This window comes from Cetorhinus maximus, chromosome 4, assembly GCF_964194155.1.
Source record: "Cetorhinus maximus chromosome 4, sCetMax3.hap1.1, whole genome shotgun sequence".
Classification (NCBI taxonomy): Eukaryota; Metazoa; Chordata; class Chondrichthyes; order Lamniformes; family Cetorhinidae; genus Cetorhinus; species Cetorhinus maximus.
The window spans coordinates 128,339,057-128,351,528 of record NC_135882.1 but is presented as its reverse complement, the minus strand read 5'-3'; the positions used below and the strand labels follow the sequence as shown (position 1 = coordinate 128,351,528).

General features: G+C 42.0%; 1 protein-coding gene across 6 annotated transcripts in view; it reads left to right on the top strand.

Moving 5' to 3' along the window:
• The window catches only part of nagpa (N-acetylglucosamine-1-phosphodiester alpha-N-acetylglucosaminidase), an 85,728-nt gene that overhangs the window by 56,983 nt on the left and 16,273 nt on the right, over positions 1-12,472 (top strand). For all 6 annotated transcript variants that reach the window (XM_078540791.1, XM_078540792.1, XM_078540786.1 and 3 more), the window contains 2 exons: positions 1,301-1,348; positions 5,197-5,325. In XM_078540791.1, the coding sequence (XP_078396917.1) occupies positions 1,301-1,348; positions 5,197-5,325 (177 nt within the window). The remainder of the gene's footprint in view (positions 1-1,300; positions 1,349-5,196; positions 5,326-12,472) is intronic.

Here is a 12,472-nt window from a genome sequence, read left to right as displayed (position 1 = left end):
CCCCCGCCCCCCAACCCCCAACCGTTCTTGTAAAATCGAGCTTTGAGAGACACAGGTTTTGAGAAAGAGATAAAAGGGGATGTGAGGAAGAAATCTTTTCTGCAGCGAGTGGTAGTGACCTGGAATTCGCTTCCTACATGCGTGGTGGAAACTCAGATGATCAATGATTTCAAAAAGAAATTGGATGAACACTCGAGGGAAATAAGCTTTCAGGGCTATGGGGGTAGCAAAGATTGGGACTGACTCAGTTGCTTTACAAAGAGCCACATGGAATCCATGAGTCAAATGGGTACTGTGTTGTTATGACTCTGACTCTCTATGGCCATTCTATGTATCTGAAGCCCTCATTATTTTATTCTACAACTTCATGATATTTGTTTTGATGCTCTCTTTTTTTAATTTTAAAAAATGGTTTCTATGATTATATAGAAATATAATTTGAGTTGAGTTTAAAGCCCTCATATTTTTAGTTCTCATCTGATCACTTTAATTTTGTCCGAAAAAATAATTAAATTATCTCTTTACCCCCCCCTTGTACACAGGACATTTTTAAACTTTGGTCAATATTTGTTTCTTTAAATTGCAAAGTTTTCTTGTTTCCACTTATGCCGGCTGTTGGCTTTTGAAACTTTTTTTATGCCACAATTTTTAAAACACTAATTTTTTTAAGATTTATGCAAGTTAAATGAATGAAAGACATTGAACTGCTCACAGATTAGAATTTTCCTCATTCTTTGCATGCATCTAAACCCCCACATACAGAGCTCCCTCCTAGCTATTCTCTTCCTAGCCCTCTACCCCTCCAGATTCTCTGAACTAATGTATCTCAGAACAACACTGCCATTTAATTATTTTAATTTAGTACGCTTTTTAGTTAGGATCTCAGTGCTGCTTCCTCTGGGCAAATGGCTAAGATGGTAGGCTAAAGTTGGAGAAGAGTCGACATCAACATGCCTAACCTAATGCTCCTTGTGGAGTATAGATCATCATCACTTAAACAAATAGCATTCAAAATTCTTTCAGGGACAGTGTCATTAGGTGATTTTTCTCTTCCTGCATTCACTTACACCACTTCATGGTACATGAAATACCACCTTTCAAAGAATTATGCTTTCGTCATAATTGTATATGTATCAATATGTTAGCTGTAGGTAAATACTGTTCTATTATAAATGCTACATGCTGTCACTTAAATAGGAGTATAAGAACAAATTTTCCAGGTGCATATTAGATGTACTTCAACTTTTAAATCCAGTGATTTAATTTGTTTTTCCATTAATCACTTCTGTTTATCACGTAGGTGGTTGCCTTTGTGATGCTGGGTGGATGGGAACTAATTGTAGTGATGGTGAGTTTCAATTTTTCCTCATTTTCCATTGTCTTCAAATTCCTTTCCCCCTCCTTTTTCTGAACATGCTTGCATTTTGTTTTACAACTTCATAATATTTGTTTTGATGTTCCCTTTTTAATTATAAGTTTAAGATTATATAGAAATATAATTTGGGTTAAAAGGCATGTTATTGAAACATTTGCAAATTAGCAAGAATGCATATTAAGGCATTGTTTTGGAAAAAAAGTGCCTTATTATAATCATCCGATTGTTAATATTCTTGAAAAAGGCGTTTCCCTGCCAAAAAAAGAAGCAGCGTTTCAGTGTGGTCAGATGGATACTTTATCTTGGACATAGCTAGTGAACTGCTCTTCCACATCTGGGACATGGTTTCAGATTTAATTTTATTCCACGATTCTTGTTTCCATGACTTGTTTATATCATTGCTTTAAAAAAAATCACTGTCCTTAGACCTGTGCAATTTTCTGATTCTTTTTATGTGAATGCATTAAAATAGTGCATAGAGCATAATATGGCAGCCCTATCAATGTACACTCTAATTTTCTTTTCTAGTGCACGTACCCTTTAAATGTTTTGCCCTTAACATAATAAAATGGCCCATGGCACTTCACAGGAGCATTATAAAACAAAATTAGACACTGAGCCACCTAGGGCAGATGGCCAAAAGCTTGATAAAAGAGGTAGGTTTTAAGGAGCTTCTTTAAAGGAAGAAAGAGAAGTAGAGAGTCTGAGGTATAAGGAGGGAATTCCAGAGTTTTAGGGCCGAGGTAGCTGAAGGCATGGTCCCCAGTGGCCAAGTCTAGAGGTAACAAAGGCATGAGTGAGAATTTTAGTAGCCGATGAACTGAGGCAGAGGCGAAGTCAGACAAGGTTACAGAGGTGAAAATAGATGGTCTTAATAATGGCGCAGATATGTGCTCAAAAGCTCACCTTGGGGTCAAAGATGACATCAAGGTTGCAAACTATTGTCAGAGATATGGAGTTGGTAGTGTTTTTTTTTTAAGAGCAGTGACCAAAATTAATGGTTCCAGTCTTGAGGAAATTTCTGCCTGTCCAGTATGGGATGTCAGATAAATTTAGCAACAATGGAGGAGTCAAGAGAGGTGGTATTGAGAGAGAGCCGAGTGTCATCAGTATGCATTTGAAAACTAACATTATGCATTCAGATAATGTTGCTCAGGGGAACAGCATGTTGATGAGAAATAGGAAGGGGCCAAGAATAGATCCTTGGAGGCTGCAAGGGGTGATGGTGCAAGAGTGGGAAAAGAAGCCATTGCAAGTGATACCTGGTTCTGTTCTTATCTAATCACATTTAAAAAAAAAAAATTCTGTCGAGTTATCAACAGTCACAGATTGCAACTCTTTTGAATACAATCACAGTTCTTGGTTTCCGGGAGTGGGACATGAACCCACAACCTTCTGATCCAAAGGCGAGGGTGCTATGGACTGAGCCACAGCTGACACCTCTAATCACATTAAGGGTAAGTGTAGTCCTAACCAACTGAATGATGATGGACAGGAGGTGGAGGAGGAAGCTGCGATCAACCGTGTCAAAGGCTGCAGACAAATCAAGAAGGACAAGGAGGGATGGCTTACCTTTGTTACAATCACAGGATACGATTTGTAACTTTGTTGAAAGTAATTTTAGTACTTTGGTGGGGCGGAAACCTGATTGGAGGGTTTCAAACAGAGTTCTGGGAAAGATGGGTATGGATTTGGTAGGTGACTACATATTCAAGGACTTTGGAGAGGAAATGGAGGTTGGAAATGGGGCAGTAGTTTGCAAGAACATTGGGGTCAGAGGATGGATTTTGTTTTTGAAGGAAGGGGTGATGACAGATTTAAAGGAGAGTAAGAAAGACATCACTGGAAGAGAGAGAACTATTAACAAATCAGCTAACATACAGACCAGGAGAGAGGTTGGGTGTTCAGCAGTTTAGTTGACATAGGGTGCAGGGAGCTGGAGGTGGGCTTCATGGACATAGAGCTCCGAGAGGGCATGAAGGGAAATGGGGAAACTAGAGAAAAATGCAAGTCTAGGGCTAGCAGAGGGGAAATCATCGACAATAAGTTTATGGATTATGTTATGGAGTTGTTGCTTGGAATGAGTTCCTTGATGAGCCCTTTGGAGGCTGCCAAAATAGGCAGATAGAGAAACTGTAGGCTTATCTAAGAGGCAGTAAAGCCTAGAAAGGCAGCAAGCAAGGTTAAGGAGCACTGAAGGGTTGGGGTAAGGAATTGAGAGGGCAAGGGGGGGCTGCGGTTGGGAAGTAAAAGGAGGCATGACAAAAGAGAGGTCCATGATGATGAGATAAAGGGGGTAAAAATAAAGGTAGAGCAGAATGCACACGAGTGCACTCAGCAAAGCGCAAATTGCACTGGCTTGGTTACATAAAAACTTGAATATGTAAAAGCCTGATGGTAAATGAAAAATAGAAAATAAGAGATAATAGGAAGGAGTCCAGATTTATTCAGAGCTCCCATGATGGGATAATGATGTTGGTAGGGTGAAGTCTGCATTTAGCATCAAAAAACTGTTGTCAGAGTTTGGAGATGGATGTGGTGAGTGGAGTCCAGAATCTATTGAGGATGCACTGATGGAGGTTTTTTTTGGGAATGAAGATGCAGGAGGTCTACTGAGGCAGTTGCAAAATCAGAAAGATGTTAACGTTGAACAACATAAAATCGCGGATTAGCAGAGTTTTGTTATTTGGCCCAGCTAAGTGATTTTCTGGCCAGCAACAAACTGAAGCTGAAAACTCAGTATAACAAGTGGTCAGTCGTAGACTCAGCAGGAGACTGAAGTCTCTCAATCACAGCAGTGGTTGGGAAAAGGCTCTAAAGTGATCAAGGTTTCTTTTAATATCGCCGAAGAGCAGCAGATCAGAGACAGAAGTTAGACCTTATGATATAGCCAAGAGCTGAAGCATGTTCTGATGTCAGAAGTCGTCCAAGCACTTGAAGTCACGTTTGACGTAATCTAGATCCAGATTGTTCCAGATCTTTTCCATAGCTGACAGTGTAAAGAAGAGCAGAAGATTAGAGACAGAAGCCAACTCTTACGGTTTATTCCAGTGTAGTTCAGCACAGAAACGTCTTGATGTCCAGAGAAGTCCAGGAATTTAAAACCAAGCTTGAGAGAAAATCCAGGTCCAGATCTTATCTAGAACTTTATCCAAAGCCCCAGGTAAGGCCAGGGGATGGGCTTTGAACTAAGAGGCCTTTTAAGATAATTCACTTGAAGTTTGTGCCAAAATTTACCCGCTGTTAGAATCCAGGGAACTTAAACAGCAGAAGAGAGCATTTAGGATGAAAAAGGACAGCTGATGGCTGCGGATAGATGTGCACAGTGAGTAGCTTCCTAAGGAGCTGACTACCCAGGAGCCATCTTGAATACCAAGAACAATTGTGTCTAAACCTCTAGGCCCACAGAAATAAACACAGACCAGGAAATAAATACAAACACATATAGGACTGAATTTGAAGAGTTGAGAAGGCTGAATTGCCAGCACTTCAAGGCCTATATGTTGGAAATCTTGCACTGGGGCAAAGTAGTGAACTAGACAAAGTTAACTATTAAACTAATACATGTGATTACATTCAAAATATTGCATCAAGGAAGTGATTTCTTTTAAATTCTGGGCATGCAATTCAATGTAAAGTTTTACATGTTTTATCATGCTTTGCATTGTTACTGCAAATTTTCCACGGTAGTTTTTTTCCTTGTATTAAAAGGTCTCAATATATTGAAATGTAGAACTGTTTACTCTTGATTAGTCGTACATTCCAAGATTCATAGATGATGTTTAATTTTCAGCACTTCTGTTCATTTCTTTTCTCAACAGTATGCCCTAATGGTTTCTACGGCGATGGTTGTAGCCAAAAATGTCACTGCATAAACGGTGGGAATTGTGATCATATACATGGCACTTGCAGCTGTCTGCCTGGTTATCGTGGAGACTTCTGTGAACAAGGTGAATTTACAGAACTGAAAATAAAACTCAGCATGAAAGCACATGAACCATGATGCTACCTTAAGAATGTTTCCCTATTATTGAGTCTCTAGTTACCAACACCTTAACCAGCTGGCCATTCACCATTTATCCAAGCCAAACTGGCTAACTCTAACCCTAACATTTGAGCTCAATATCAGATTGCCTCAAACATATAAACCCTCTTCTGGGTGCAACACTAGCTTTCTTTCAGTTGTTTGTAAATGTTCTGCCTGTTTGTCATCTTGCAGTGCCCAATGGATTTTGTGAATATAAAAATAATTAGTGACCAAGGTTCAAGAGTTATGCGAAACGGCGAGTCTCAAAGGCACTTGCTGCCAAAGTAGGGTAATCAGTATTTGAATTTTATTATTTTGAATAGTGGTGCCTTGGAGGTGCAGGAATTTGTTGAGAAGCCAGGTGAAATAAAGTTTGGGTCAGCAGTGGAGCACATTATGCTTCTTTCTGCTGCAGTTAGTAAACACAAAAAGTAAATTATTGAATCATTAAATGAGCCTACAGAATTGCATCAGTGGTTACAATAATTGTTTAAGATGTTGTGTAAGTTTGGGCAAAGCTTGTAATTTTATTAATTTCTGCTCTATTTGAAAATTAACAATTTGCAAATGAGGTGAAGAAATATGAATTGAAGTGGACAAATTTGAATATTTGCCACAAGCTATAAATATATACCAAATTTTGATTGGGATTTGGGATATTGTTGGTTAAGTGTGACAGCAAATGTGAGGCTGAGAATTTGCACAGATACCATTTTATGAACAACTTAGATCTCCCATTTCTCTTAAGTTTCAGGATACAGTTTTACATCAATAATGTTAAACCTTGTAAAGTACCATGTAATATTGGTGTGTCTGCGTGATTACGTTTAGTCCTAATACTGGCTTCTTATAGCAATCCCGTGACAATTATTTTAGTCACTTTGGCGTTTTTACAGCAACCCCTGAACCGGTCCTGTGCAAATACTAACTTAGCAAGCGTCTTACTCCTAATTTTGACACTCCTGACAAATGCCCTCAGCAAGTGTCCTGTGACAAATGCTATTCCCTGGCAAGTGCAGAGTCCCCATCGATGCATCCCTAGTTTTATACACTTTTTGCAGGTAGTTTTGCCATATTTAGCCTAGGGATGTGCATCTGTTCAACACAACTAGCAATTTCTAACCAAACACTTGCAAACTGTTGACCAGTGGAAAAGTGCTCCTAGCTTCCCCAAAACAATCTGGTGTTTATGCCACCTCCCTTGAGCCAATCAGTTTGGCATCCCTTCCAACTGCTAAGTATAACTTGTATCTAAAAGGGGCCCCGGGACACCTGGTGCTTTGACTCCTTCCTGACCATAACTTCAGTTTTCTCTTAACGCTACATTAGAGCATTTGGCACTTAGACATACAAATTAAGACTTTTCATCACTAAGCTTTTGTACAGTACAATTTGATATTGTAAGCCTTATTAATTACACAAATGTGTCAACGAGGTGAAGTCAAACAGTGCAGGTTCCTCTCCAAGGCATGCACCAATTCTGACTTAGAACTATATTGCTGTTCCTTCTCCTTTGCTGGGTTAGTATCCTGGAACTCCCTCCATAACAGTGCATGGACTGCAGCAGTTCAAGAAACCAGCTCACCGGCTCAGTTGGGGATATTGGCTCACATGCCATGAAAGATTTTTTTAAAGTTGGAAATTAGGAGAGGGAAACCTGGGATTTGAGTAGGAATCTGGATTTGGTGTAAAGGGATGTGGGGTTTGCCTCTTTGAGGATTGCTGGCATTTGGCAGCATTAGATTTGGGTTGGGAAGTGCAAGATCATAGGTTCTGGAATTGTCATAGAGGGGTCCTATTGCCTGGTAGCACGAGGAAGAAGATCCTAGAGTTAAGGACTAGGAAATAGGTTCTTGGGCTTGATAGCACTGCGTGTGTCTAGGACTGGTATCAGAGCTGCTATTTGCGCACACGCTTGCTCATGCACTGGCTCTATCCACTGATCTCTAGTTCTCTTGTCTGTTTCCTCTATCTCAGTCACATAGATGCAGATATCTCAGGATTTCTCTCTGAAATAGAATTTAAGTATGATAGTTTACATGAGAAACTTTATCTGAACTTGACTGACTTTAAAATCATTTGGCTAAAATTAAAATTCTGTAATAGCATGAGGAAACACTAATGTTGATTGTCCTTTGATTCGAGGATGATGTCTACTAGGTCGCAAGCTGCTTTTATGAGTCGTCTTATGACTAAGGCCATTTCTGGGCTTGCATATGTTGGACACGTGGGCCAGGACATCCAATGAGGTAGTGGGATCTGGAATGCAGGATTTGCTTCCTTGTCTTTACTTCTCTGCTGCTGCTCTGTCTCATCATTAAAACATTGGGACTCACGTGATGCAGATAAGCTGTCACCATTCTGAACGATTGGTAGCAAGCTCATCACAGTCATTGAGGTCAATGCCAGCATTATCTTTGCCCTCCCTGGAGCGTTGGCCATTTGAGAGTTGAGAGAACAGGACTTGGTGGGGGAGATGGTTTTCAGCCATCCGGGCTTAGTGGCTAGTCCATCGAAGTTGACTTTGCAGGAGTTTTGCCTGAATGCTTGTGGAGTTGGCTTCAAGAAGGGTACTAGTGTTTGTTCGATGGCCTTCCCATTAAATCAGGAGGATGTGGCAGAGGCATTGCTGATGGAATTTTTCTAGTACTATTTTGTCGCTGTTGCACAATCCGTGTCTTGGTTCAAAGTAACCATTCTGATGACTGTTGAGACATTCTGGACATTTAAAACTGCAGCATCGTTGAAGTTGCATGCACAGACGTAGTCCTTCAGCTGATAATGGTAGATAGTGGTAGGGAACCTACTAACTCCACATTCAGAATTTTTGAGAGAGATTGAGGCCTCTCAGCAAAATGCTAAGATGTTCAAAGATAGGAAAAACAATGTTATAGGTCTCATTTGTTATTGTAAAACATGTAATTTCTGTTTAGTAAAATCTTGTGCCCATAAGTGAGGATATAAACTAGCAGTCAAACATTTTCAAAATTGTTTTTCACTTTCTCTTTCCCAATATGGGTTAATTTTCCTGATCAGTTCTTCAGCATTGTTTTAATAATCCCTTTGTAGTTTCTAACAGGTAGCTTTCGAGCCAGTTTCCTCAATTTTTAATTTACACATTCTGCTTACTTCCTCAGTTAATATTTAAATTTAAACAAATCAAAGAAGTGATTTAAAATGTTAGTAAATCAAAAAACATGACATCAAAGTGGCCTGACTAGAAGTGTGCACTATTACAACATTTTCAATATATTAATTCTTATACTAAAAGAAGAGAACTTTTTTCTTCCTGGTAGTTGATTCTAAAATACAAGCAAGTTGACAAGCATCCCTCTACTGCTAACTGCCAGTGGTCAAAAAGACATGTTCAAACTAGAGATTGAGATTGGTTTGGATATACTGAATTGCAATTTTTCATTGTTAAAGTGGTAAACTTTAAGTTTAAGCATGAGGGAGGGCATGCATGAAAGAAAAACAGGCACCAAATCAATACTGCCCACATTTGCCACATACCTAAAAGAAAATAACCAAGTCCACCAGGGCCTACAGGAACCTGATCAGCATGGAGTCACTTGCTGTTTGTCACATCAGTTGGAAGGATATCTGCAGCAAACATGCCAGTGACAGACAAGGTTGTTTCTCTTAACTACTTTGCTTCCATATCCTAACGAGCAAGGCTGTCCAAGAATGACAGAAAGACAGCCCTCCTCTTAGTGTACAAGATTGAGGGGCATGGACAGGGTGGATAGGGAGCAGCTGTTCCCCTTAGTTGATGACTCAGTCACGAGGGGACATAAGTTCAAGGTGAGGGGCAGGGGGTTTAGGGGGGATGTGAGGAAAAACTTTTTTACCCAGAGGGTGGTGATGGTCTGGAATGCGCTGCCTGGGAGGGTGGTGGAGGCGGGTTGCCTCACATCCTTTAAAAAGTACCTGGATGAGCACTTGGCACATCATAACATTCAAGGCTATGGGCCAAGTGCTGGTAAATGGGATTAGGTAAGTAGGTCAGGTGTTTCTCATGTGTCGGTGCAGACTTGATGGGCTGAAGGACCTCTTCTGCACTGTGATTCATGTACCTTTTGTCCCAGAAAGATAACCTTGAGGATGTAAGGAATTATGTAGGTATTTGGAAGAAAAACAAAAATACCTGGAAAAACTCAGCAGGTCTGACAGCATCTTCGGAGAGGAATACAGTTGACGCTTCGTATGACTCTTCATCAGAACTAAGGAAATAGAGAAATGAGGTGAAATATAAGCTGGTAGAGGGGGTGGGATAGGTAGAGCTGGATAGGGGGCCAGTGATAGGTAGAGGCAAAGAAGAGATTGCCAAAGATGTCATAGATAAAAGGACAAAGGGGTGTTGACGATGGTGATATTATCTAAGGAATGTGCTAATGGGGACATTAAGGGTAGCAAGCAAGACAAGCTAGTGGCAGATATCCCTAGTGGGGATGGGGTGGGGGGAAGGGATCGAAATGGGCTAAAAGGTGGAGATAAAACAATAGATCAAAATAAATTTAAAAGTAGGTGGGAAAAGAAATTTTTTTTTTTAATTATAAATTATTGGAAAAGGGGGGTTCAGAAAGGGGGTGGGGATGGAGGAGAGAGTTCATGATCTGAAACTGTTGAACTCGATATTAAGTCCGGAAGGCTGTAAAGTGCCTAGTCGGAAGATGAGGTGCTGTTCCTCCAGTTTGCGTTGAGCTTCACTGGAACATTGCAGCAGGCCAAGGATGGACATGTGGGCATGAGAGCAGGATGGTGTGTTGAAATGGCAAGCGACAGGGAGGTCTGGGTCATGCTTGCGGACAGACCGAAAGTGTTCCGCAAAGCAGTCACCAAGTCTGTGTTTGGTCTCCCCAGTGTAGAGGAGACCACATTGGGAGCAGTGAATGCAGTAAACTAAATTGAGGGAAGTGCAAGTGAAGTGCTGCTTCACTTGAAAGGAGTGTTTGGGCCCTTGGACGGTGAGGAGGGGGGAAGTAAAGGGGCAGGTGTTGCACCTTCTGCAGTTGCATGGGAAGCTGCCGTGGGAGGGGGTTGAAGTGTAGGGGGTGATAGAGGAGTGGACCAGGGTGTCCCGGAGGGAACGATCCCTGAGGAAAGCCGCCGTAGGGGTGAAGGGAGGGTGTGTTTGGTGGTGGCATCATGCTGGAGTTGGCGGAAATGACGGAGGCTGGTGGGGTAATAAGTGAGGACAAGAAGAACCCTATCATGGTTCTGGGAGGGAGAGGAAGGCATGAGGGCGGATGCGCGGGAGATGGGCCGGACACGGTTGAGGGCCCTGTCAACCACCGTGGGTGGAAAGCCTCGGTTAAGGAAGAAGGAAGACATGTCAGAGGAACTGTTTTGGAAAGCGGCATCATCAGAACAGATGTGACGGAGGCGAAGGAACTGAGAGAATGGGATGGAGTCCTTACAGGAAGCGGGATGTAAGGAGCTGTAGTCGAGGTAGCTGTGGGAGTCGGTAGGCTTGTAATGAATATTGTTGGACAGTCTATCGCCAGAAATTGAGACTGAGGGGTCAAGGAAGGGAAGGGAAGTGTCAGTGATGGACCATGTGAAAATGATGGGGGGGGTGGAAATTGGAAGCAATTTTTTCCAGATCCAGACAAGAGCACGAAGTGGAACCAAAGCAGTCATCAATGTACCGGAGAAAGAATTGTGGGAGAGGGCCTGAGTTCCACATACCCCATAAAGAGACAGGCATAACTGGGGCCCATGCGGGTATCCATAGCCACACCTTTTATTTGGAGGAAATGAGACGAGTTTAAGGAGAAATTGCTCAGTGAGAGAACAAGTTCAGCCAAATGGAGGAGAGTAGTGGTGGATGGGGATTGTTCGGGCCTCTGTTCGAGGAAGATGCGGAGAGCCCTCAGACCATTCCGGTGGAGGGTGGAGTTTTAGAGGGATTGGACGTCCATGGTGAAGAGGAGGCGGTTGGGGCCAGGCAACTGGAAATTGTTGATATGATGTAGGTCGTGAGAGGAATCGCGGATGTAGGTGGGAAGAGACTGGACAAGGGGAGAGAGAATGGAGTCAAGATAACAAGAAATGAGTTCTGTAGGGCAGGAACAGGCTGACACGATCGGTCTGCCAGGACAGTCCTGTTTGTGGATTTTGGGTAGGAGGTAGAAGCGGGCCGTCCGAGGTTGGGAGACTATGAGGTTGGAAGCTGTGGAAGGAAGATCTCCAGAGGAGATGAGGTCAGTGACAGTCCTGGAAACAGTGGCTTGATGTTCAGTGGTGGGGTCATGGTCCAGGGGAAGGTAGGATGAAGTGTCTGCGAGGTCGAGGTCAGTGCGCCAGACAACAACAGCACCACCCTTGTCAGCGGGTTTGATGACAAAGTCAGGGTTGGACCTGAGAGAACGGAGTGCGGCAAGTTCAGAAAGAGACAGGTTAGAGTGGGTGAGAGGCTTGTCTCAACTTTGTTTAACTCTAAGCAGCTTTTTGTATCGCTGTTGATACCAAATAACTATCCATACTTTGCAGCATAAGCCACTGGTGATACCCTTCATTTTGGCCATCTGTGACTCCACTAAGTCATCCATCAGCTCTGTTCAAGAATCCGCAGACTCACTGATAAACGTTTTAAGTTGGGTCCAAGATATGATGCTCAGAGATGGACGATTAGAAGGAAGACAGCTGTCAGTGGCAGATTTCATAATGCAAAACCTGACCCAGGAAGGTCTGTAATACTTCAGGACACTGATGATATTAAGCTGCCTGGCTCATCTAATGTGACGTGGAAGGGAAGACCTGACACTGAGGACTATGATTCATATTTAGCTCCGGTTAACCTTTTAGGTGATGCTCTAAAAAGTAAAATGGCCTGAGCTAAACAAGTCATGGGAAGGAAAGTTCTGCTTTTTAGCTGATTAAACTTCAATACTCTGCATTTCTGCTTAAACTCTCCAGAATAAGGAAAATAGGTTGTATGCCTAGGAGGAGATAACATTTACAATATATTTTGACAAAACATTATGTAATTTTTAAAAATTATTCATTCACAGGATGTGGGCTTTGCTGGCTAAGCCAGCATTTATTGCATATCCCTAGTTGCCCTT